General features: G+C 41.5%; 1 protein-coding gene across 3 annotated transcripts; it reads right to left on the bottom strand.

The window, feature by feature from the left end:
* Nucleotides 1-249: 249 nt before the first annotated feature.
* MBD3 (methyl-CpG binding domain protein 3) lies at nt 250-27,010 on the bottom strand. 3 transcript variants are annotated; one of them, XM_078670062.1, is made up of 8 exons: nt 26,767-27,009; nt 25,275-25,295; nt 23,339-23,498; nt 16,827-16,964; nt 15,881-15,971; nt 13,234-13,411; nt 11,210-11,395; nt 250-6,231 (listed from the first exon to the last, which is right to left on the bottom strand). In XM_078670062.1, the coding sequence occupies exons 1-7, from the start codon at nt 26,778-26,780 to the stop codon at nt 11,215-11,217; spliced, it is 783 nt and encodes a 260-aa protein (XP_078526188.1). In that variant the 5' UTR covers nt 26,781-27,009; the 3' UTR covers nt 250-6,231; nt 11,210-11,214. The 3 variants fall into 3 exon arrangements, with proteins under 3 accessions (XP_078526188.1, XP_078526186.1, XP_078526187.1); XM_078670060.1 differs by having other exon boundaries at nt 26,671-27,000; XM_078670061.1 differs by lacking the exon at nt 25,275-25,295 and having other exon boundaries at nt 26,671-27,010.
* Between the last annotated feature and the right edge of the window lie 623 nt (nt 27,011-27,633).

Here is a 27,633-nt window from a genome sequence, read left to right as displayed (position 1 = left end):
ACAATTTACAGGCTGTATATATATATTGACCAACGGGTACCTCTGATGACACAAATAGCAGAATGTGAAACAATTGGATACACATAGAGAACACACCTTTGAAATTGCTTAGTCTTTTGGACCTGGACCTCCAATGTGGAAGTCCTTGAAAGGTTTCAGTAACAGCTGAGGCTCTGTCGAAGAGGAGGCTTCCTCCTTCCAATGCTGAAGAATCTCTAGCTCTAAGAAAAAAAATGTTCAAAGTCCATGCAAATTCTTGCTTATTTATTTGTTTATTATGGTGCTTTGCATAGGGCGGACAAGACCCATTGGTGACAGAACACTTGATATAGGAGTAGGTTCAAAAACTATGGTTGGTGTAACTGCCTTCACAAATGGAGACTGTAAGAAAAAATATTACACATACTAAATGCTGTATTTGCTGAGTGAGAAGAGGCAAGACATCTCTACAAAAAATATTTACAGCCAAAAATTCCAACACAAATAAGAAACACTATATTTCCAAACATGACCGCTGAGAGTAGAATGCTAAGATGATGGTCATGCATCAGGCTTATTGTGTACCTACGCTGGACATCATTAGACATAATAAAGCACAGAGGATAGATGCACACATGAAAATACCCCCTCATTTTTCCCCACACTCAAACCCTAGATGGTGGAGTAGTGCACAGCAAATGACTATAGAATACACATGTCAAAAACTTAATTATACACATACACAGAATAAAACTAGAACACAAAATCTATTTTTATAGAGCCCATCCCTTCTCGCCAAACATATTCCAATTGATAAAATGACAGCTTGTGAAGAAACACTATTTAAATTTTGCTGTAGATGTTCACAAATTATTTCCAGAGCATCAAGTACAGAGTTCAACATCCCATCGGGCAAATTCTTAACAGAAGTTGAGGCCACTGTGTTGACACGGGAAAGACCTGCTCATTTGCCTCTAGGTCTCATTTTGCCATAGCATGATAAAATAAAAAATAAAAAGTGTTGAGTGCCATAGAAAAACATGGAAGTCAGGTCACCAAATTGACAACAGGGCTTCAAAGCAAAAGTTACTTATCTACGGTAACAATATTTCTAGTGGATACTCTACTTACCTTCAGATTTCTCACCTCATGAACTCTCACCTGGGAGCCAGATTGATCTGTAGAAATTTTCTCCATAGCTCGTTCCAAACGATAGTGGGAGCCCAGCTCAATTCGGCACCGGAGGCGACATTCCAGTGATGTCACTGATGCTATAAGCCACCACAGTCGTGCTGACATCAATTTCTCATCAATTTTTTCAGCGCTGCCGAAACAGCGGGTTGAATGACATCGGATATGTTTGTAGTGCAGCAGAAAAATGGTTTGGAACATTATTATATGGGTTCATAGTCATCTCGCTAAATGGGTAGGTAGGAGGGATAGTTGAGGAATCTACTGGTAAATAAGATTATCCATCAGAATAATCATTAGGGAAGGTAAGTAACTTTTCCTTCTGTTGGATGTTTCTACCTGCAGGTTCCTCATCTCTTGAATAGCTTCCCAAGCAACACTCATATCCAGGAAGGAGTGCCTTGATGGATGGTTCAACAAGGAAGTACTGGAGAACAGAAGGGGCAAAATGATCACCTCTTCTCACCTCCAAATCCAAATCATAGTGCTTTGTGAAGGTAGGGTTAAGTCGCCGCTCTGCATTTTTCACCAATTAGGACTCATCCAACTAGAGCAGAAGTGTACGGATGGGCTCTCAAGGAGTGTGCTCTAATGCCCTCTGAAGGTTATGTTTGGGGCATGCATATCAGATCTTAATGCACAAGATAATTCACTGGGAAAAGGTTGCTTTCTGTAATGCTTTCGCTTTCCTGCTGCACACATAGTACTGTTTTCCGATCAGCATGTCCCACCTTTTTCTCCCTGGTTGGGTGAAGGATGCCAGAGTTGCGGACTGATCCAGATGAAACAGGGGGTTACCACCCATTGGAGAAAGGCAGCTTCTGTTCAGAGGCTAACTTGTCAGGATATAAGGATGTAATGAAAGCCTGACGCTCAATGCATGCAACTCGCTGAGAACCCCTTGCGATAGTGAATACAACAAGAAAAAGCTTCTCAATAGTGAAAAGGCTAATAGGACAACCGTGAAGGGGGTTTGATTCTTACCCCTCGTAACAGGTTAAGATTGCACCGTGCCATAACATATGGCGTGGGAATAAATATATTAGTCAAACCTTTCAAGAACCATATAACAGTGGGAGATTTGAACATAAACTTCTGGCCTGGGAGGCAGTGGAAAGGCCACAAGGCTGCCAGGTACCTTTCATTTTACTCAAGGCACAGCGAAAGCAGAAAATGAGCAGACACACAAGCTTTTAATGGGTCAACTTGGTGTCTTGACACCAAACCATAAACCTGTGTCACCTTCCAGAATAAGCAAAACTTGGTGGAAGAAAGAAGGGTGGATAAGATCACATTCATCACATCTACAAGAATGAAGGTGGAGACTTTGGAAGTTCAGGTGGGGGGTGAATAAATTTGCATACCACGCTTTGGAAGGAACATGAAGTGGAGAGGAAAGCTCTGTTACTACCAAAACACAGTCCCTAATGCTCCTTGCCTCGGATACTGGAAGGCACACAACTTCGAGCAATGCAAATTGGAACAAGTAGTGAAGAGATCTACTTGATACACATTGAATTTCTGACTGGGGTATGTGGCTTTAGGAGAGTTACAGTATACCCTTATTCCATGACTTTAAAAAAAAAAACACTGGTGCGAAGTGATGGCCTTCCTGGCTTGTGGAAAAAGTGAAACCAGTCCTCCCACCAGTCTCAAATGGGTCGCCAATGAGAACTAGAGCTGCTTGCCTGTGGTGGTAGGGGAGGAGGAGGTAGTAGTACCCTGGTCCCTTTGGGCAGCAAACCAAGATAAAAGCCAAATTGGTCTTAAAACGTTGCAAAGCTAAATTATCCTTACCCAGATAATTTTGAGCCTTTGAAAGGGAATACCAAGAGTGTGGATTGGACGCCTGATGATAATCCTGCGGTTCTTAGCCAGATACGTTGTCTAACAGCGACAGACATCCCCCATAGATATGGCAACCAATTCTGCCATGTCCAGGCCTGACTTGATAACCTCGCCTGATGCTGCCTACCTATATCGGATAAGGTCATGCAAGTGGGCCTGAAGTTAGTGTGGAAGATTAGAGATCTGTGCACCAGCCTTATGCCGGAGGATGCGAACATTACGTCCCATTAAGCAGATAGTGTTTAAGGACTTGAGGGCTAGGCCAGTCACAAAGGTTTTGTCCCAAGATTCTTTTTTTTTAACCCTTACCACCAGGAGCTGTTAGAAAATTCCTAGGCGTTAGACTGGATGAAGATGAACCTTAGATGATGAGATTTTCAATAGAAGGGTTTCCTCAAATAGGATACCACCTTCAGGTTAAAGAGTGACGAACAATATCTCCAGGCATTAGGGTGGTTGACCTCAGGAGCGAAAGATGGTTTGGTCCTTGACAAGATCCAATAGGGCATTATTTAGTGTGGGTAGTAGTTAGTGGTAGCATTTAAGGATGTCAGTCTAAGTCACCACAGAGCGCAAGGGAAGCTCTAAAACGTCTGTTGTCTTGCAAATAGTTGAATACTAGGAGGATACACTGGTAAGGATCGATCCTGATGGGTCTGTAAATTTTACTCCTATGGACTTGTCAGAACTGCTAACCTCCACAAGACCCTGGAATTCCTGCATAGGCTCTTGATTATCATCCTGGTCAGAGGCAGTACCAAACAGGTCATACATCGGATTCCGTTCCTCCATTAAATGTTCCGTCTCCCTCTTGGACATGTAAATTGAAGGCTGGGAGCCTGAAGAAGATGGCGAGGGAGTTATAACAGGAGCTGGAGCCAGGGCTACATCAGGAATTGGTTGCACCAACGAGTAAGGTCTTGAAGGAAGATGCATTGGTGCCAGGGGCCACGTCGGCGGTCACATACAGGCCCCATGTGGGCGAAAGGCGCTTGCTTACAAGGGGACCACTGGACACTGAAACACTTCGATATGGCATTCAGATACGATGCCAGATCCGCTGCGGGCACCCATGGGAATTCCCGGTACTGCTGTGGGTATAGCAGCACTGGAGCCACCAGTGGAGTACCAGGGGGTAGTTGATTTGGAACAAATACCGCTGCAATGCAGAGTCAGAGAGCAGCCTCTATGACTTACGTTGCTTCTGCATGCTTTTGTACCTACTCTCCTTTTTTTATATTTCTTCTGCCAGAATCTCAACTCTGGTGGTGCCAGGAATAAGGAGCAGGACCTAGCTCAATACCTACATCTACTGTCCTTTGCTCTGACCATGATGAGCTTTGACTCACTCCGTTGGTGGCCTAGGGTTACATGCTCTGACATGACTTACAGGACATGGAGTCAAGATTAGAACTTAAACAGCACAGACTTGTCGGATGTGTTTGGGGGGGATTTGCATTTGTCCCTTATAGTCCTGACAGAGTTTAAACACCAAACAATTAGGGGGCGGGGGAGGGGGGGAGAACTTCGTTGTGGTACTTTCAGTGAAACATTTTGAGGAGGAAAATGAACTCCTGAACCGCATTGAATGGGCACTTTAGCAGGTTGGCAACATCACAGGAAAGCCACTTCTGGCATCAAATGGAGCCAGGCGTCTCCTACCCGCACAGAGGAGCTATGAAGAGATTTTGCTCGGACCAGTATAGCAACTGAGTGAGTATTCAAGAGGTGAAGAACCTGTAGGTACAAGTATCCTTCAGAAAGGTCTATACTAAAAGCCAAAGTTCTCTTTAGTCTAAGTTTATTCTCAGCCAAATACACAAGATAAGAAGTATTATCTAGAATAAAGGGAAATTACACATAGAATTAAATTTCATTTCTTGGACTGTCATTTTTAACACCATAATATTAATCAGCAGATTCTGTTCTACCCATTTCCCAAATGGGTTCTCACCTTATGCAAGGAGGAAATCTCAATCTCCCTGGGGCAGTGGGCAGAAAACAGGCCAAAAGCAAGCTTGTATCCTACATACCTAAAGTTTTACTGTTTAGATGCTTGTTGAGCAAATACCTTGTGTACTTTTGGCTGTAGATTTGGATTTAAAAGCTATATTTAAGCTAGTATATTTTATATACTGCACAAGTAGGGGATGGATACAACTTTAAAAATGAAAAACACGAAATACATTAGCAAAAATCAACAGGCAGGAAGCCAAGGTGGAATATGTCAAAACAACAGGGAAAGATCAGCAGAACTAGTTAAATAGATGGACTTCAGTGCATTAAATACGAAGCACTATCCTGGGCAAGTAATGAGACCCAATTTCTTATAAGCAGAACTGGAAAATACTGTATGGTGGTCAAAAAACGTCTTCAGGTGCAGCACTTTACTTCATTATTCTTTAGTCATGTGCACTTCATTCATTCACAGTAGTATTTTATTGGGGGGTAGAGGAGTGGGGAATGTATGCATTATTCAAACCGATAAATATTAGGGACAAAATTACCAACAATGGTTTTCCTAGGACCAGTTAAAAAATTGCCAGCATATTACCTCAATTTGTACTGTATGGCAACAATCCTCATCATATACCATTTGTAAGACACAGTGGCTATCATCAGATTCATATGGCTTCTTTCAGCCTTAAGCATATTGTATGAGCCAACGAATCACATTCCAGCTGTCCAGCATCACTTTGCAGAAAAGACCAAAAATCCGTCGAAAAAAGGGACAAATTGAGGTATCACAGTATTACATTGTAAAATCTTTTCCGTACATCTTCATATCAATTTTCTGCAAACAGAAATTCTGAAGAAATCTGAGAAACATGTCCCATCAGCTATCCATATGGTGGTAAAGGAAATGATCGTTAAACTATACAGTTGCAATAGATACTGCAAAGAAGACTAGGAGGGGTTCAAAATAAATGGATAGTAGAAAAACGGCGGTCTCCTCACTGGCATATCCCTTACACATTTTACAAGTTCACCAAAGTACGAATTATCTTGAAGTAGATAAATACATCTCGGCCAGTTCCTTCGTACATTTTAACCTCAAAAGAGGTCTTTGGCAGATATTTTACTCTCTGCTTGCCAACAAGCACTCTCACAAATGAGGCTGTTTGACCAATGAATAAATTCCCACAAATGCACTGGATGTGCTTTACCAGTTTGGCAACCTCAAAATTTAAACACTCGGATGAACAAAGGACCCTGTAAAAAGGGAGATACAAAAATGAAAATTAACTCTTTGTACAACAAGATTAAAAAGAAACAGAGATAACGAAAAGTCAAAGTTGATCAACCAAGGTTGTAGAGATATCGAATGCAGTCAACTTAGCCTTCCGATCACTCAGATGGGAAGCAAATTAATTGCCAGGAGGACTAAGGCTAGACCCTAACTGAACGAGTTTAAATACTCTGCTGCAACCCCCAAAAGACTGGCCCCATTTCCTTCCTTTTCAGTGTTGTAGCATTTAAAACAAAACAAAAAACAAAACAGTGCTTTATCCTTTGACAAGTTGGTGAAGAAATCTGATGGTGTTGAGGGAACTAAGACACCTTTAAATATGCCAGGGTGGAGAACGGTTTTTAGTGGATTCTTTGTGGGAGGCACTGGGTGTGCTCCAATCATGTTGTGATTTTTTTTTAGCAGAGTTAAAGCAGGTGTTGGGAGCACAAAGTGTAAAAATAGGCACAGTTGTGCAAGAATGTATTTTCCGTTCTACCATGGTCTTGTGTTTGATATCCACGTTTTAGCACTCAGGAATTCAATACGGATGTTAATTTTTATTCTCAAAGGAATATAGTTTTCTGATGTCTGGATGACAGAAGAGTTAGCACCAGACTTTCTGAAGTGAAGGATAGCAAGGCCAACCTAGAATGGAGCAACCTTGCATGAAAAGTTCATAATGAAGGACCACGGATATCATTATGAGCAACGCACAGAGCTATACATTGTGATACATTCAACCAAAGGAAGCAGGTGTGGTGGTGGGGGAGGGGTATTAGAAGGATAATTAGATCTAATTCTGCATAGTTAGTGTGACAAAGTGGATTATTTGGGGTGTATTGTGGGAGTCCACCACAAGTGATAATGTCACATCACTTTCTTGTTGGGTCCAGCATAAGTTTAAAACAATTAAACATGAGCAACCTCTGGTAACTATGGAACAGAACAGACAGGCTTAACTTAAGAAAACATGTAAAGCATTTAGAAGTACCAACATTGTTAAGAAGTTGAAAACACAATAAAAACCCACTAACTTTATACAAATTGTAATTAAAAAAATACATATATATTTTGATATGGTAATTATGTAAATCACAATGAAGATAAAAATTGAATGTAATGATGCATAATAAATTAAATTGTCATGTGTATTAATAAATGTATGTAAACTTTGGGAGAGGATGGGTCTAATGGCTTGAGCGGTCGACCTCGGAGCAGATAGCGACGTTGAGTCGAGTTTTAGACGTACTGCGCAGATTCCGAATGACACAGAGTTGATGCGTGAATTTTCTTCTTTGTATCACCAGAACTCACTTCCAAGGGCCCAGGAACTAGATTTTGCACAATTTTACAGAGAAGGACTCACAGCAGCAGAGTCCAAGTGATTGCAGGTGAAAGTTTTGATGGCTCAGAGACTTCTTAACAGGATGCAAGCTCAAATGAAGGACTTGGAGAAACTTGGAAGCAGGATGTAGAAAGCAAAGTCCAGTCTTTGCACTCCCAGGACAGACACAGCAGGCCAACACAGCAAAGTGGCAATCCCTCCAGCTCTTCTTCTAAGCAGAATGTCCTCAACCCAGAAGTGTTCCGAGTATATGGTGTCAGAGATCCAATACTTATACCCATTTCAGCCTTTGAAGTAGGCAAACTTCAAAGAAAGGTCTTGGCAGTGCACAAGATCCTGCTTTCCCCGGCTCCAGACACACTATAGGGGGTGGAAACGTATTTGTGAGAGGACAGGCACAGCCCCATTCAGGTGTCAGTGACAACTCCTCCCCCCATTCTAGCTCAGGAAGGCCGATCAGCCTGGTAATGGGCCATCAGGATATGCAAGGCACACATCAGATCTCTTTGTGTGAATGTCTGGAGTGAATGCACAAACAGACCCACTATCATCCTGACCCAGACGTGTATTTAGAGACAGGCATAGGCACAGACTGGTTAAAGTAAGAAAATGCCAACTTTCTACACGTGGCATTTTCAGACTTGCAATTTAAAAACCACCTTTACTAAAATATGTTTTTTTAAATTGTGAGTCCAGAGACACCAAACTCAAATTTTCAATCAGCTCCCAACTGGCAGATACACTTGTAAGATGGCAGCTGCAATGCTAACCTATGGGAGAGATAGGCCTTGCTGTAGTGAAAAACGAAATTAGTAGTATTTAACTACAAGGACATGTAAAACACAAAAAAGTACATGTCTTATCTTCTAAATACACTGCACCCTGCCCATGGGGCTACCGTAGACCTACCTTGGAGGTGCCTTACATGTAATAAAAGGGAAGGTTTGGGCTTGGCAGGTGGGTGCACCTGCCAGGTTGAAGTGGCAGTTTAAAACTGCACACACAGGTACTGCAGTGGCAGATCTGAGACATGCGTGCAAGGCCACTCATGCGGATGGCACAATCAGTGCTGTAGGCCCACTAGTAGCCGGTAGAGGCTCCTTTCCTAGGAGCGGAGGTTCCCCACCCCTACCCACATAAGCTGCCCTTGATTATTTTCAACATTTGATTGCGAGCAGTGCAAGTCGTTATCAAGTTATCACCATGACCCTCATTCTCGACAAGGGTCAGGTATTTACGTGGCACTTTTGACAGGACCATACGCTAGTGTGCATGCGCCCCAGTTGCAGGTTTTCCCGGGATTCTCTAGTGTTAGCCCTGGCCACTTGTAACCTGCAAAGCGGTCAGACCATGCCCACCTTTGAAACACAGCATCCTCACTGATTTAACACCGCCTTGGTGCTTTCAGTTTTAGCTCTTTTCTTCCCAAGGTGTGTGTCAGTCTGTGAGGATGCGCCTTTCCCAACTCATTGCAGGGTGGTGTGTGATCAGCAGTCCTCGATTACACTAAACCCTGTGATAAGCTGGGAAAGGGGTGGGGTTCACATGAGGTCTTAGCGCACTGCGACTGCCTTTGTTACTCTAGTTTCAGGCTTCAGGCGGTTCTGGTCAGTTTAAATGGCATGGATCCAAACCAGCATGCACAACCACTCTGCACATTTTCAGTGACCTACACAGTACTTCGTGGGAACTGCTAGAGGTGAAAAGGGGAGTTTAAGGGGGGAGCTGTCAATGACCATTGAGGCCCAAATGTTTAAAATTGGAAACTCTGCTGCTTGAAATTAACGACAGTCTACTTATATAAATTATAAAAGGAGTTCTATTCCCATGTGCATGTGTGCCGACAGCGTGGTTCAGGGCGTGGGACCGGGCCACTGGAGTTTGGCTACTTTGGAGTTGACAGGGAGTAAGAGCGGATCCAGGACTATTGCTGTAATTTCTAGACGAGTTTGATTGCCAATGAGGTGGGAGCTCATAAGAGACAGCATTCTAAAACAGATTTCTCCCAAGTGAAAAGAGTGATGGGTCTCTCAATCCAAAATAATATACGGTGGTCTGTGATGGAGAGAGTAGAAGACCACCTGTGTGAGAGAGATCTTAAGCTCTAAAAAGACCATGTCTTAAATTATAACAGAGTGGGACGAAGAGGTCTTACACTAACTTAAGACTAAGACCTTTTCTGATAGGGTATCTTAGAGTTGGCACATGGCATTTATTGAACAGATGGCACACTGAGAGGCCACTTTATGCAAGGTAGTGTGGTCAGGCAAATCAAACGCCAACAGGAAGCACTGTGCCTGCTTGGCCACAACTAACTTTATTATGTCACAGTTCCAGTGGTAAATGTGTAAAAACAAGGATTTAGCACATTTCTGAAAAGACAATGCTCAGGCACATACATGCAACTTACAACAAGTTTAGTTACCTGTTGGGTTAAGTCTGTTATTTGTTCTATCAAGGTCAATAAACGGAGGACCACTATGCCTTCTGCTTACAAGGTGAAAGGGAAGGAGGGTAAAAGGATAAAAGGGAAGCGAGGCAGTAATGATAAAAGAAAGGCAAGAGGGTGGTGAAACAGAAAAGAGACACAGTGAAAGTGAAAGATGGGGACAACAAAGTAAAACATGACCAGGCAATGGATTATTTTGCAGAAGGGAGCAAGGAGGAACTGGGGCAGTCCAATTTGATTGGTAAACCCGGAATTCTCAAAATCTCTTATGAGGGTTCCTTTATAAATACATGTAAAAGCCATTGACTTTTGGTCAATTTTTAAAAGAAAATTGTACTTGAAAATTCACCCTTTTCCACTTGGAGGACCCCATCAAATCGCATTTCCCTTGAACTGTGCAGGCAAACAAACTCAAGGTTTGTCCTTGCGCCTCATCACTTTCAAAGTTCACCAGCCACTACTGCTAGGAGCATTGGATTTACAGGCCGTGGGCACACATGGTGCACTGAGCTAGGGACTTACTAGTAATTAGAATATTGGAATGTTGGGAGCTCCATTGCAAACAATGGAGTACTCCGGGCTTCTAATGGCTGGTATGAGCCCGGAGCTCCAACATTCCAATGTTTCTTTGTTCACAGCTCTGGCTGTGAACAAAGGCTTCAGGGAGTCTGAGGGGATTCCAATACCTCGCGCTCCCATAAGGCTGTTTTATTTGTTAGAACATTCTGCCCTCATGGGCAGAATGTTCTAATAGCCTTATAGCCCTTTGTAGCTGGGCTATACCAGCTATAAAAGTCCCTTCTCCCTTGTTAAACGCTGGAGAGGGCCTTTAATAGCCGGTATAGCCCACTACGGCGGGCTATAATCAAATACGCCAATTATGGAGAAACCAATTATACAATGTTTTAGAGGAGAGAGCATATGCACTTTAACACTGATTAACAGTGGTAAAGTGGCCAGAGTCCTAAAGTCAACAAAAAGATCAGAAAAACAGGAGGAGGAAGGCAAAAGGTTTGGAGAGAACCCTGCAAAAAAGGCCAGATCCAACAGGAGGTTATCTGTAAATTGCACTCATAAGTAACATACTGAGAAGTTAAGTGACTAACAGCCAACATTAGTAGGTAGACAATAAAAGTGAAGCACATTTCAAAACTTGGATTTGTACCTGGATTATGCTTCTTCCATCTCCTGTTCACGTTCTTCCTCGTCCTCATCCTCGTCGTCATCGTCCCTATCTTTTTCTGCCAACAGAGTCCCGTCTTTGGAGAGTTCTTCCACTTGTGCAAGCATGTCTGCCATAAGTGCCTCTTCTAGTCTCTTGCGAACCTGCTGCACAAGTTCCTCTTGCTTCCTTTAAAAGCAATCAAAAGTAGATTTTTTCCCCTTGTATTCTCAACACATCCAACACCAGTATACCTCTAAGAGCTGCACAAAACTCTACCCAGGAAAAGGCAAACTGCATGGATGCAAGCAAATCCACTGTACGAAGGAGAAATTAATGCACAATTCAAAGAAGTTTTAAAGTAGAAAAATGTAAGTCTTTTATTGTTAGGAAATTGATAGAACACCACAACGGACAGCCAAGTGAAACACAAGGATAATATTCAGCTCGAAAAGAAATGCTCCGTTACTTGGGTTTGTCACATATCAGTTTATAGATTTGCTTGGTGTGCCTATACGTGGCATTTGGAGGTTGGATTGGGAACAGGGCGGAAACTTCTACTGTGCACTCAAATTTCAGACAAAGTTTGGACGAGGGACACACAAAGATACTATAAGTGTATCCTTGCCTTGAGATGTGAGCCACTTTTCCTTTTGTACGGATTACATGAACTGATACCAGAAAGCCTTCAATTAAAATCTCCATCATGTCTCACTTTTTGCTCTGAAGCCCGCTTGTAAAGAGCACCTGAGTGATCTGTCAAACCCTTTGATACGCTGTGGTGCTTACTGCTCTCAAAGCAATGGCAAAGTTACTACAGGCTTTTTCCAAACGAGTCCTTGTGCCAAATTACTGTTTCAGGGGGAGAGGAAGCAAACCTCTTCTGGACCACTGACATAAAAGTATATATAGTTCTGAAAAGGATACTGAAATACTTCAGAGGAAGAAAATAAAAGCTGGAAAGAAGTCTTCATGTGACAGTTCTTGGGGGAGCGAGGCAACATAAGAAACCATCTTTTGCTCATTTTTAATTTTAGTGGAAAGGAATAAATAGATAAACCAAGAGCAGTCTATTCGCTCATCATAAAAACACAGCAATTTTTTTTTTAATTTGCTTGTGCAGAAACAATTTTGAACCACAAGCTTTTCTCTTAACCAAAATACAGGTATTCACTCCTCCTTGTCTCCACAGCCAAAGGAATACAGCCTAGGTTGAAGACTCTTCCAATGTAGACATCAATTTTTTTAAAAGAAAAACATGTTTATTGTTTTGCAGCAAGGAAAAAAAACAAAAACAACAATGTAGACCTCAATTTTGGAGATGTTTTTGCACTGCTGAGGTGACCCCGCCAGGTCTCCTATTATAGACCCCTCTCAGTTTTGATGAGCCATCTGTCTTGAGATCATCCTTGTGCTTTACAAAAAATGCATATGTAAAACACATGCATATGTCTATTGTGGAGATATTCTCAAGGTATGGGGTAAAACAACTTTCAGTGTAACATCACGGTGAAGACGACCCTTCAACGCTGAGAAATGATCCCAGTCGAGGGACCTTTAATGAACAATCTTCTCCCAGTTATAGGTGTTGCCTCAGGACATTACCAAAGGTTTGACAGAAAGGACTGGTTGCATTAAGTTCATGGTACTCACCAATGCCACTGTGGTACTGCTTGTGCATCAGTTTTAGCATTCTGAAGAACAACTCTTCTTCTACTCTGTAACCACATAAATACACCACAGCTAGAAAAGCTGTATGCAGCCGTGGGTCTTGCTTTGCCACACACATGCTGAAACATACCCTTTTGTTATTAAAAAGCACATACATATGCTTCAATACAGAGTATCTAGTAGTGTTTCATATCTATAACCAAGTCATCCTTGTCCGGGCATCTGGTCATTTAATTTTACAATTGTGACATACAGAAGCAATTTCTATCATGTATTCTTGTTTTGTGCAATGAGAAAGTAATTATTTGGATATATTTTTTTAAAAGCACTTTACCCCAACAGTATTCAGCCTTTACCTGATATCTTCATCTGTCACCATGAAAGCTTTGCAAAGGGGCTGTGAAGTGTTGAGCCAGACACCAGGATTCTTCTCCACTGCTGCAGATAGCTGCCCTGTGATTGGCATTGAGCTGGTGTGAAGGGCACTTGCAATTGCAGACAGGAGAGTTTCGTCTGTGCAACCTGGTCCCACACCTAGAGTCAGAAAAACAGCACACTATCGTTAACAGACATCAAAAAATAATGCCAGGAAAACACAAACTTAGTCTAGCTGGTCTCAAAATTGCTAACCAATAACTTTGGAAAACTGCTAACCCCCAGCCTTGAAAAGAGCAAGGTCTGGGACTAGAACAAGTAATGGTGGGCATTTAATGTATTATCTACTTGTCCAACGGGCAGGATGCTTCCAGGATCTATTTGTCCTGTGAAAAAAAATCCACCTATCCCTTTTGGTGCCTTGCAGGGAGGCGACAAATTATAGCAGTATTCTTAACCTATCAAATCTCTGAAAATGGCATCTCCGATTGTGCCAGGGCAAATATATCATGGTTTGGGTTTTAGTGAGGCTCTTATTTTACTGCTTTCCCACAAATCAACACAAAACTAGCAGTAGGCAGGAAGTGGCAGTTTCAGGCTTGGAATGCAAGGCAAGTCTCTCAACGCCCACAAACTTACATGCTTAGATGTACGCCAACTCCTATTCCATCACTTCCAACATTGAAAACTGTTGAAAATGTACTCCAGACAAGGGCAGGAGTAAAACATTTTATTAAGGTGACGATTTCCTCACATAGCTCTTGGCTCCTCTGAAATGTAGGTGGGCCTGGGGCGTCCAATCTGGCTACGCTCCTAAAGAGTTCTTTGGTTGAAGATATAGCCAGTTTAATTTGGTTTGCAAAAAATGGTTTTAGTATTAAATAAGAGCCTTTTATAGAGCGTAAGACTTTGTAAAGTTCTTTCTCTGCTTCATTGTATTCTCTACTCCAGTTGCGTTCTAGACGCTTACAAGCAAGTCTTTGTTTTCTTTGTTTATCGGGAGCTGTTGGTTGGGAACGTTTAGGAAACTTAATTTTCACTGGGGCTAATTTTTTACAAGCTATCTCTATCCATTTTGTATAGCAGATGGTAGCCTCCTCAACCTCTGTGGGCAATGAACGGGCAGATGCCACAAGAAAGTCTAACTCTGTGCCCTTAATTTTATTCTATGCTCTTAATTCTACCTGACTCTTAGGGGGCCCCTGTGCTATTGTGTCGATCAGGAAGGGCCAAATTGCATTTTCTAGCCCTGTCAACCACTGGAATAAGTTTTGTCTGCTCATCCTCACTGCACAAAATCAAAAGCCTAAAGGTAATACATTGGCTATCCAACTGGAGAGCACGTGTATTGTGGCAACAGTAACTCACAACGGATTCTGTTAAATAACCACGGATTGCCCAGGATTGGCCTTAAGGATGGTATGAAATCCTAACCATTTTTAAAAGCTTGAAGCTTAGGTGATCATTTTGAAGGAAGACAGAAAAAATGACTTATTTTGAATTCCTCATGGAAAGCACAAAGTCTATAGTGCCACTAACACAAAAACATATTTTGCTGTAACAACACTTCTGAAGCCTCACTATAAGAATTATTACTTTACTTACTAGAGAACATATACATACAACTTGAACACGCTAGTAACATACCACCACAATCTATGCATCAAAAAAAGTCAGTGAGATGGGCCAGTGTTTTTAAAGCATAAGTAGTGTGGAATAGCCCAAGTTGACGGAAAGTAGATTTATCAGCTGCAGTGAACAAGCCCCAACACATTTCATGATAATTAGGCCCATCTTATTAAATATTAAAGTTTAAAATTTAGAAACCCCCAGTAAAGTTTTAACCCCTGGTCCCATTAGGAAGAGATGGACGTGTACGTATTTCTTGCACAGTGTGCCGGACCATGTGCAAGTATAAAATTGAGGTAGTGGAACATTATCTAGATATAAGGCCGAGCCCCGCCTCTAGCTAAAAAGCAGTGACTACAGTCTTGATATCCACTCCAACAGGTAAAATCAGTCCCTAAGTTGATATCTTACACTGCAACAATAAACAGAGTCTTTGGAGACATCACAGGATTGAAATGGATTTACTGATTGAAATATGTGCGGGAAAGGAAGTCAGAATAAGCATATCAATATGTTTTTTGTCCTGTACTGCATCAGGTTTTCTCTTTTGTCTTCTCTCTCTGCATTCACTACTTCTCTGGGTGATTTAAACGAGAACTAAACTGGTTTGGGTCTGTAAATAGCACAAGTGAAGTTGCATGTGTTAGCATAGTTTCGAGGTCGAAATCAAAACTGGAAGAGAGTTGCATTATAAAGAAGATTGTCTTTATGAACGAAAAAACGAATCAATATGCATGCATATCAACACGATTAAAAAATAATTAGCTAAGTAAACAGACTGTTGCAGTTGCAACGCAAGACTATATGAAAATATCGGCCATTTTGACGCAATATCATAAATATGGGAGAGCAGATGGGTTGTCAGAGTGATAGATAAAGAGATTACAGTTAATCTGAAGACTTTACTTTTTAAGCAGAATTCACTGTGTGCTTAATGCCATTTTGGTGCCTAGATAAAATTGATATTAAGTTGAGAGTTCAGTCACTCCTCTCCATTACCTTGAAGGCCCTTAGGAAGGTCCATTGTTTTCACCAACTCTTCTGCAATATCAAAAGCATTGAGGCCACTCAGTTTCTTCTCCCAGAACAACTGTCAGAGAAATATACAATTATTTTATTAGATATTCATTACTGCGATGGGCAAATACTATGAAAACAAAGAATTTGCTTAACTGTAAGAATAGTTTTGAAGAGGGAAAAGCTAAAATAGCATTCGGGGTAAGCAGCTGATACTGTGAGGTTGCTTGCTCAAAGAGTTATTTCAAAAACTGTGGTCAGTCATCCGGTTGAGTGGACTACAATATTAGAAATCTAGTCCTCTAATGCTACCCATTTCACAGCAGAGGTCAACATTTCACTTAGAGCCCATCCACTACCTCACCCCTCCAACCCCCTTGCTATCTGCTATTTGTTTTAGAAGCGACCAGAAGGAAAAACTAACAATGCCAATAGCTCTCACCTTTAAAATAAGAATCCTAAGCTATTGATTTAGTACTGTAAACACGTCTTCTACCACCAACAGCTAAAGCCATACGCAGGTGAGACCCAACAAGAACTAAGGAAACACTGTTGTCCGGGAACATTGCAGAACTATAGAACCGTAGGCTGCCTTAAAACAGGTCTTCTTTTATTATCTTTTATGAAGTGTATTCTGTTTAAAAGAGGGAAAACAAAAAAGGGTCTTTCCAGCAATGAAGCTCTGTGCATTTTAAAATTCTTTGTAATTTTAGTTTTTTTATTCAGTGTATGTGCACCTTTACAAAAGAATTGTTTTCATGGCTGGACTCTTAGTTGATAAAGTTGTTACGGAATCCAACAAATGGGAGCACAGCCTATGTTTAAGATGATGGAGAAGCCGTATTTCAGAGAACAGGAACCCACTAACTGCAGCCCTCGTACTGCTGCGCTTATAAACTCTCCGTGAGCAGGCATGAGAAGCTCTTACCTGGCGCGGCTGGTCCACAGCTTTCTGGGGATCACTCTTCACTTTGTTGCTGGGGTGGTTGGTGACCTTAGTGACTGGCTGCTTGAAGATGGAAGCAGTCTGTCTCACAGGGAGAGCAGTGTTCAAATCAGGTTTACCCTAAAAAAAAAAAAAAAAAAGAACTTTTAATTAATACTAGCAGAATGCAGCAGTTGCATGCATGTGCTTTTAAATCATTATGCTTTTGGGCAAACCAACAGATGCAACCAGCACTAACTTCACATTGTGAGTTAGTGATGAGATGTGATAAATGTCCAAAGATATTTTCAGAGTGCACTTCTGCAGAGAATTTGTCTTAATACTTGCCAAAATTAACATGCTGATCCGTTCATTCGATACACAATATTGGTGAAAATGCCCACTTATTAACTAAAGCTAGCATACTCCAACCTCATCTTAAGGTTAGTCCATATACCTGGTCAATGGAAAGACAAAAATGCTTTCCCAGAAAGGTGCACACCCTTGTAAATCAAAACTACCATTGCTTCTACCAAATATAGAATGGGAATTGCCAGTGGGACCTTAACGGACCACAGAAAATAGGAGCGAAATCCCTGTTACACAAGGGAAACTGTTTGCCAGAATTCTACACACTAATAACCAACACAGATGATAGTTCTGTAGAGTGCAACTGACCCACTTCCTAAGACTGATAGTTAGAGTAGACTGATGTTCGTAAGCACTATCAATGTAGAGCATTGTCCTTTAGCACAAGGACCTATCAACTCAAACTGGAGCGCTATGCCTTTTAATTGCATTCAATATGTGCCCAGTTTCATCACTGTGCATTTTTTAGGTAGATTTGTATATCTTTTAATTGGACTGAGTTACTGCCACTTTGACCCTCAGGGCTAGTTTACAAAAGGTCATGTACTAAAACCATGCAATTATATTTTGTGTTTTTTGCCCATATGGCTAGAAATTAAAACATCAACTTTATATAAAAAAGCATAGCTACGGGTAAGGATAAAATGTAATATTATGTGTGCCACAAGTCACCGAGACAATGTATGCTCTACAATTTAAACAAAATATATTCATTCAGAATCCCCACCTCTATTTTCAAGAAGCGTTGGAGAAAAAAAACAGATTTGCAATTTGCAGCACTGTGGATTAATGCAGCTGACAAGACTGTCTCCCTTCAGGAAGGGGGGGGGGGGGGGTAAAAAAATGAAAATCACACAAGTGGGTAATAACAACATCTGTTCACAGCACCATCCACCACAATATTACAACAGGTAGTAGTTTATAAACAGTGCAGAAACCCAATTTCAGTAGACATAACCTCTTGGTTGCTTAGCACAAACCCAAATGGTTGGAATCAGCAACAGTCAACAATGTTGGGTCCGGGTTTGAAGCTGGTTACAACATTGTTGGAATCCGATGTTAACACACTCAGCAGCAATGTCAATCATTTTGGTTTTTTAAACTTCATTTAGAAGTTTGTAAGCTTGAGACATACACATAAACCACAGAGCATTGCTAGCAACAGCAACTGATGCTCAGTCACCACTAGTAGCGAAGCTTGCGCTGATATCCACTTTCAACCTGCGTTCCGTTAATGAAGCAGACAACAAAAAAGACAAAATGATTGGCACAGTTATGAGGTGGTAAAAAAAGCATTAAGACCAGATGGGACAGAGAAGAAAATTTTACAATGACCCAAACTGAACGGTCCCTATTTTTGCAGGGTCAGCATGAGTCGATCTATGTAACCATTCCTTGAATCTGCAACCGTCCGGCACAAACAAATCAACAACTTAACACTTCATTTTGACAGCAGGAGCTTAGGTTGTCTAGCACTGGATAAACACACCAGATTATTATTTGTAACATAAGAGTGAAGGACGGGTACCAAGCGGACTAGATGATGCAGAGCAGGTTAAAAAAAAAAGAGCTCCTCAGCGCAGTGTATGCACAAACAGAAAGAGTGAATGTGATGTGTGACGTTCGGACTGCACTGAAATGTATAATGGACAGTTTTAGGTGTGGTTGGCTGAGGGTATAAAGACGTAAATCCTTGATTTCACTTTTTAAATGTAATCTAAATTGTATTTCATTGTGTACATTTTATTGAGTGCAATTCTATCTATCTAAAACTTTACAACTGTGTTGAATTTCATTTCGTTATCTTAGTTTAAAACCTAGCTTCAGGTTTTTCATTGAGATTCATCTTTATTTGCCTTAATTCTGGTTTGTTTTCTTAAGTACTATTCTGATCTATTTTGATGTGTAAGTAGCTTAAACTGCTCCAAATGTTATCGTTGTACCAGGCGTACAACTTTCTACATATTTTCATATCTGGTAACAAAAGAAAGTATAATATTAAACTATTAAGCATATATATAGGTTGAAACAATAGCACAAAAATGTCATTGCTACTTATTGTATATCTTTAAATATAAATCTCATATATGCAATATAAATATTGTAATTATTTTTTTGCAAAACTGCATAACAGTAACTTACATGCTATTTAAACTACTCACCAGCTATTCCCTTACAGGCACCTAAAAATTAAAAGCATATAAATAAATGTAAATGTACATACAAATATGTGATGCATGTATTTTTGGTATAAGATTTGTTTTTGTTTTTATTATCCGTGTAAAAATGTTAGTCATTATTACATTTTTTTTGTTCTAATTTTGCATTTTTAGTTCCATAGTGGGATGTGGGTTTATAGGGGAATAGGGTGGGAAGTTATTTAATTGCCTCAAATTGTAAAGTGCTCTGATATCCTTCGGGATCAAGTTTGCGCTATTTAAAACGTTATAAATAAATAAAATAAGTTCCTTCAACAACGGAGAAAACATGGTGTCGGACTATTTTAGTGCGTTTTTTTAGCACTGGAATACTCTGTGCTCTTACTGTGGAAAAGGGTAGCTACTGTTTCCATCCAGACACTGGAAAAATGGAGAGGGAAAAAACCTTTCAACATTTTTTAGGTCTCGACCTACAGCATTGCTTTAGCAATGCTTGTTTGTGTCGAGATTATAAGGAGGCTTTCAATAGTCTACCCAAACTGCTGCGGATTGGGTACAGTTCATTTGAGCCAGGCGCGTGCACAAAGCACACCACAAGCCTCGGCATCAGACTTCAAAGGGATCCGCTCCCCCGACCCCGCATCAGACTTCAAAGGAATGCGCTCCCCCGCCCGCCACAGCAATTCCGAGAGCTTCATCACACTCTCCTAACGAGTCTTCCTTCTCCCACATGTGACCCCACTTGCACCCTCTCGGATCCATCTTTATTCTTTTCTGCTTTTCACTGTTTATGCCACACACTCCACTCCTTTGTGTCTCCCTTCTGGCCTCTTTCCTACTTAACTTTTCATCCTTTCTCCTTTAATCCCATTTCCACCATCTCATAACCCCTTCGAGCACTGTTATCTTAACATTTGTGTTTCTCTCTGTCATGTCTGCCCTGTCCCCATTTACTTCGGACCCTCACCCCCCCCCCCTCACCCTCATCCTCACCCACCCACATACCCTTACATCTCCTCACCCTCTCTCTCACCCACCCTCACCCTCACACCCCCCTTCACACCCCCCCTCACCAACACGTCACGCTCACACCCCCTCACATCCTCACCCTCACACAACTTCACATCCTCACCCTTGCACCCTCATTGACCCTCACACCCCACTCACCCTCACACCCCCACACCCTCACACCCCCTCACCCTCATCACCCTAACACACCCTCACCCTCTCACACCCCCTCACAACCTCACCCCATACCCCCTCGTCGTCACGCCCCCTCACCCTCACGGACCGGCTAAGGCGCTCGACCTCGGACCTGGGAATCTGGGTTCGAGTCTCTGTAACGACGCCAAAACCTCCTGTGATTCTGGGCAAATCACTTAATCTCCCCGTGCCTAAAAATGAAAGTGTGTGTTCTCATGTAAAAACGTAACTTGTGCTATGTAAAGCGCTCTGATACCTGATTCGGTTCGGGTCTAGTTCGCGCTATATAAAACTCTACCAAAAAAAAAAAAAAAACGCTCACCCTCACTCACCTTCACCAGCATAGCACAACAAAACATAGCATAACAAAGCATAGCATAACAAAAAAAGCATAGGATAGCAAAACATAGCATAGCATAAAAAAACACAGCATAGGGTAGCAAAACAAAACATAGCATAACAAAACACAACAAAGCATAGCATAACAAAACACAACAAAACATAACAAAACATAGCATAACATAAAGCTTAGCATAACAAAACATAGCATAACATAACAAAACACAGCATAGCATAACAAATTAAAACATAGGATAGCAAAACAAAACATAGCATAGCATGCAGCATCACTCAGCACCACCACAGCATCACTCAGGGGCACCAGAACATCACTATCCGCTACCACAGCATCACTGAATGCCACAGCATCACTCGTTCGTTCGCCATCACAACATCACTCAGTGCAACCTTTCAACAACAACTGGTTCAAATATGTTCTCTCAATGTTTCAATCTTTATTACAAATGTAACAAAAAGATGTTAATATTTAACTTTTGTTCTTGGATTTTCGTCACAATAAAATACACTGAACATAATCTTCACAAAAGTTTAAGCTATTGCCATTATAAATTACAAAAACTTTTATTTAAGTATTAATTATTAAAAAAATTAAAAGCCATTCTTATTTGTAATATCAATACATGTAAGTTACGTAAATACAACACATATTGCATTACAAATGCTATAGGTGTCACATTTGCAAAAGTTATAACTATTGGCATTGTAAATGACAAAGCTATTAATTTCGCTATTTTCAAAAACAAAACATGAATAAAAATGTGTCATTTACAATACCAATAGCTCAAACTTTCCTAATGCGAGCGACCTATTGCATTGCAAATGCTTGTTATTCTTGGCAAATCGATTTGTCTCAAACTATAAATGTGCAATTTACAATGTGTTATCTAGTACTGCATTTTGAGACTAAGTGCAGCTGCATTCCTATCCAATGGTTTCATCCAACACTTTTTGGCATAGGGTGCCTTTTCAAATTACCCCAACACTTCCTACTTCAAATGCACTCTAAATACTTCTAGCACACATCTTCTAATTTTCGACCCACATCTAATCCCTCGATCTTGTGTAAATGCATAGGAAGGCCACCCTTCAAGAAATGCTGGCATCCATGAAAGGAAATGGTATTCTTTCGAGCTAACAAAGTAGATTCAGTTCAATTGTGGTACCAGTCTATGTACTGCAAAAGAATGTAAGGCAGAGTCAGTTCCAGACAAGCTAAAAGGAAACCATTTTGAGCCAGCATAACTCTGTTGCCATCCCATCCACGGGTATCATCCACCACTACTTAGGTGCCTTTCAGGGAGACAGTAAGGATTCTAATTTCAAATCTACTCCAGAGAAACAATACCTCTATTCAACACACCCAATTTAATTTTTAGCTCATATCAAAACTTTTGGGCAAATGCATACAAAGGTCAGCCTTCATTCTAAACTTGATAGCCAACAAAGTAGATTCTGTTGGATTGAGTCACCAGATTTGCCCATATTGTCACCTAGTACAACTTCAAAACCTCAGCTGACAAATGGAAGTGCAAAACTTCAGCTAAAATAGCTCTCTTTGGTCTTGGACACAGAGCATCAATCCACTTTGCTGTAGAGACTATTTAATATGGGAACATAGGATTCTCTCGACTGGATATTCTCATAAAAGCCTGTTAGATTCCTTAGCATGGATCCCCCTTTCCTCCAAACTATCAGGTCACCCCACAGCTTTTCATTAAGCACCTCTACACGCTACGGGGCCTTATTAGCTCCTTCAATTTGCCACAGAAATTAGCCTGGGGTACTTTAATTCCACAGTAGCCAGAGAAACCACAGCTTTAGGATTGCTCTCCTTATCTCAAACTAACAATCTTAGCTGAAAAACACAATTAATGGAACACATCCAATTCCCGGTGAATGCAAAACAGTCTGACCCCAATAACGCCTGTAAATTTAATGGCCACCACGGAAATGGCACCTGCAGGTTGACTGCCACCCAAGTAACTTTTTAACCATTGGATCATATTTTAAGATTCAGACGTCTAGAATTTCCCAATAACATCACACACATAAAGACAAATGAAACAAGAATTTGTGTGTTCTGCCAATTCACCAATAATCATCCTGGAGTAGACTACCCAGAAACCCTAACAGGTGCCAGAAAGTCACACACCACAAACACAGAACTGCGCTGTGTAAGCAGGTTCAAAGTTCAGGTTGCTTTGATTATGCTTAACAAAAATGTCACGTTTCTGGCAGGGGTGTTAGTCCATGTATATTCCACTCAAGCATCCAACACTGTTTGAGCGGACTACAAAAAGCTTTAGGAGGGAGCACAAACCTATGTAAAGAAGGTTATACGAGCCAGAACAAGTGGAAACAACCTGCCATATGCTGACTAGCTAATTCAGGTGTGCAACAGAGTCATCCATGGCTGGTTCTTACTTTCACTTGATTTGTGCCGTCGTAACGCATCCTCTGACGAGTCTTGTTAACCTTGCTCATCAGCATCTTTCCCGTCCGGAAGTCAAAAGTGCCCAGATCCATGGAGTTGCCAAGGTAACGTGCTAACTGGGGTTTGCTGCGAAACTTCTTCCCACTAGGGCTAACAGAGAAAGTGACATTAAGTTACAGACAGATAAACATAACGTACTCTTAAATATACTCTGATTTGCAGTGGGCAGGATTTTTTCAGTTACACTCATCAGCTGGGAAAAAGGGTAAGTCTGATATGACATGGGGACAGCGAACTTAGGTCTGGGTTTGCCAATTACACGAACCACACCACTATTCACCTCCACCCCTCCCGAACAAGGGAACAAACAGATATGATGTCTTACTTCGTCAAGCCCCTTGAATATTCTGGAATTAAGTTTCTTTTTTTTTAGCGTAATCACTGCTGCCCGTAGAACACTAAAATGTGCATTAAATAAAGTAGCAAAATATACTAACTTTATTATAAAAGAAACAAAAACTTCTATTTAGAAATAAGTTTCAGAAGAAGCAAGAAGCAGTTGCAAAGAGAAATATTGCTATTCATGTGGTTTAAAAAATGTAAACGAAACATTTGGCAAAGATTTCAAATAAAATATGAAAAGATTAATTGCTGACAAAAAGCAACGGAACAAAAACTAAAATACAGGGTTTAAAAAAAAAAGTGCAAGTCAGCAACGGAAGGAAAGTGAGACGTTAACACACCGAATACACATTTCAGTCTAGAAGACGTACCTTGGTGCTACAGACTTCATTGGGGGTGGAAGAGAGCACTAAAAATTCATGAGCAACCCTCAGGTACAAAAAGAGTTTTATGTGCAGAAAGTGCGTCAACCTATATCTGGAGGGGTTTGAAAAACATCAGCTACTGTGGTTCACATTAGGCAAGATTGATGTGCTCATAGGACAGAGCTGTTTACAAGAAAGCGTGTCTCTTACATAAAGGACAATTAAAAATACAAACTGTGCAGACAGACAGGCTGGAGAAAAGGACATCATCAAAAGTGCAAATAAATAAGCGGAGAATGCAAGCACCCTGGTAGAGCTATCCCTTTCCTCAATTCAATACACTTAAATGAATTCAACCATAACAACAGTCTCCTTGGGAGCAGGGTCGTCACCGTGAAAACTACAACTTAGCTGTTCAGTAGTAAACTTCAAATGTTTACTGGAGAATCACATAATGCTATCTTATTTCACTAAAATGGAGCTATGTGGGGTGAAGTAGGACTACTCAAACATATTCTATATTCCGGGAAAAAACCATAATATAACATTCAGAACTATTGAGCAGATGTCAGCAAGATGAGATAAATATAAGCCTTCAAATGACACTGCTAGCAGCACTCTTGAGCCAAAACGACACTGTTCACTACCACTGGAGCTCATAGTATATAGGTAATAATAAGCTACAGTGTCTACTGAGCAGAAGTGTAGATCACAGTGAATTTACATCTTCAAACACCTGGTAAATTAAATGCTTGCTTACACCGCACAACTTTATGTATCTATTGTCTGCCTCTGCAGCTGCACGTGTAGCTACTGTGCAAGAGATGACTAGATGTGAAAAGCACATATACATCTGGATCTCAATGTGCAGACACATGCAAGCTCCTCTAACGGAGTTTAGCTGGGATATCCACTTGAAAAGAACTTGTGAGCTGCAAAGGAGAAGACGTGTGTAGCAAGCGAACCTGACATTTTGCCAGCGATAGATTAAAACCACTGGTGGGAGCTAATTTGATAAGTATAGAGATTTGCACACAACATTTAACCAAGTGTTTCATTTTAGCTGCTCTATAAATATAAATTTAAAATTTTAAAATGCAACTTAGAAAAAAGAAAGAACAATATGTAAACAATGTATGAATGGGAGCCTTTTCTTTACCTGCTTGTAAACCCTGCATCTCTGTGCACCAAGCAAACAAGGATGGAGGAAACAAAAGGAAAAAGAAAAGTTTAAAAAAAATAAAATGAGAAGTTTTGTGACATTTCTGCACATCAAAGTACACATAGACGAATATAAAAAAGCATTTGTGCTTACAGCTGCTTTTTGCAACAAAGCCCCATTCTTTTGATCCCCGCATCATATCAATCACACTTTTTCTCTCCCATCATTTTCTTTGGTTGGCCATTATGGTCTGTGTACAGCAAGTCCCATGTTATCATTAAGCATAAATTGCAAGGCCTACGCTAAGGCTTAATATAACCCAAAAAAAATGAATAAGGTCAAGTATGAAAATAGCGTGAGATCCCACTCATAAAACATTTAGCAATCTAGTTTTATTTAACTACGAGCAGCACCGTGGACTTGAAGCAACAAATCCAGTTCAATTCCTGAAATCATGAAAGCAATGAGTTTTCCTGATGGCCCAGAGAGGTGGTAAAGCTCTCAAGCAGCAGATCGTGGCACCCAAGACTGTAGTCAGGGAACAGTTCTAAGAGCTAAAAGTTGAACCATTGGTAAACTCGTTAGAGGCCGAATTCCTAATAGTGTTTCTTTGGTCCAAACAGTTCTCATTGGGGTAAGGGCGTTGCGGGGGATCACCGTCCTTTAGGAAGTGGTGACAGAAGTCAATATTCTCCCAACTCAACCCTGGTTAGATTCATCCTTGCTCAACTAAAGTTGGCTGTGTAAAGACAAGGTGTGTTCAACAGTTCGAGTTTACACCAGGTAGGATAAACCAGTCCTCTTTAGCCAGGCAGGATCTCATAAGCTGTTATTTGTCTGGGGTGACATGAAAACACCCTCAAATAAAAAGAATAGCTGTGTTACCACTAAGGACATCAGACCACCCCGGGCTACATTACATTACACCTTCTTCGTTCCCTCGAGCAATGAATGCCATGCAAGCAGGTTCATCCAGCGTATTTGTTCTACGCAGGGTGAAGTCAGAAAAGCATTTATTTGCCCCCCGGGGATCAGGCCTTCAGGGGTAAGAGAAGATCAAGCTTGCCGGCCTAGTAAAATCAATCACACCTCCTCCTCCCTCCTGTGGCACATCAGATCAGCATGTACCAGCTTTCTCAAACCCTGCAAACAATATTTTTTCACACAATTGAAGACAGGTAAATAAATCCCTGCACGCTCGTATAGAACCAGATCACTTCGTCCCACCCGGTTTAGCAACCCTTAAAAGGCCAGGGCAGTAATTCATTCTGCATAACCCATATGAGGCCAGATCTGCAGCCCCCATCCTCCGAGATGTGTCTGGTCGTCTTGCTGTCCGGGTGGGGTGGCATCAGCCTGTGGAGAGAGTGGGTGGCGCCCCCCGCGCATTCACCTATAGTAATAGACATCGCTCTTGCCGGTGGACAGACCCGTCTTTCTGGTCACTTCTTCCCTTTTCCAGCCCTGTGGGAGAGCAGAGCACTCCCACCTCTTCCTCTCCATCCCGGCGGCCTCCAGGGCTGCGTCCGCGGCTCCCTCCCGGGGAGAGTCTCCGGCTGGATCTCCGTCTTCGGCGAGACACGGGGAGGGATCACCGTTCCGGCCGTGCAGCGGCCTCTGCAGTCCTCACAGCAACAAGCCCCTAACCGCACCGTGCTCGGGCCCCTGACACACGGCCCCCGTAAACCTCTCCACACGGCCGTCGTCTCCGCCCCCTGTGACTCCCTCACCCCGCCCCCGCAGCGCTCCTGCTGTTCACACCGCCCCGCTTGTCCTCGCAACGGTGCTGGCTCTCCACACACCGGCAAAGGCCCTCCCCTCACACCGCCCCCACACCGCCCCTCTCGCCGCCTCCTGCTCCGCCCTCGCGACCACCTCTCCTTCCCGCCTACTCTAACGGCGGACATTTGCGGGACTAGGCTTCGGGTCATCTCGTCCTTGGCCGCCATCTTTAAACTTGCATTTTCCAGTGCGATTCGATCAAAGGTATAGGAGTATTGGAAACTGAATCATCGATCTCTCTCTATATAAATTGACTAATGAACAACGTGCATTTTTAAATATGCCTGTTCACTATTTAGTGTTGTAAAAGTGTATATTATTTTAATATAAATATTACTTTTTATCATATTACAGGTTGATATTTTGTTAATATGCTTCTTTTCGTTTCTAATTTTTTTTACTTAAATGAACAACAATATTTTTACTGCTGTAAAGTGTTACTTTCCATCTCAACTACGCCTGGTATGACATGGCCGATGGTTTCTTTTTATTGGCTGCCTTGCCGTTTCTTGTCCGCTTTTCGTTTCTGACAAAGCATCACGCCCCCTGCCGAGCACAATAGAGCAGCTGCAAC

The sequence above is a fragment of the Lissotriton helveticus genome, chromosome 12, assembly GCF_964261635.1.
Source record: "Lissotriton helveticus chromosome 12, aLisHel1.1, whole genome shotgun sequence".
NCBI classification, from domain to species: Eukaryota; Metazoa; Chordata; class Amphibia; order Caudata; family Salamandridae; genus Lissotriton; species Lissotriton helveticus.
This window is presented reverse-complemented; position numbering and strand designations above follow the sequence as displayed.

Coding starts and splice junctions, on each gene's coding strand:
- MBD3 (XM_078670060.1), bottom strand. CDS start 26,780: ATGGAGAGGAAGAGGTGGGAGTGCTCTGCTCTCCCACAGGGCTGGAAA. Junction 25,296..26,670: donor AGCGATGTCTATTACTATAG/GTGAATGCGCGG, acceptor CTTGGTGCACAG/AGATGCAGGGTTTACAAGCA. Junction 13,412..15,880: donor CCTTCCTAAGGGCCTTCAAG/GTAATGGAGAGG, acceptor TTCTGACTCTAG/GTGTGGGACCAGGTTGCACA.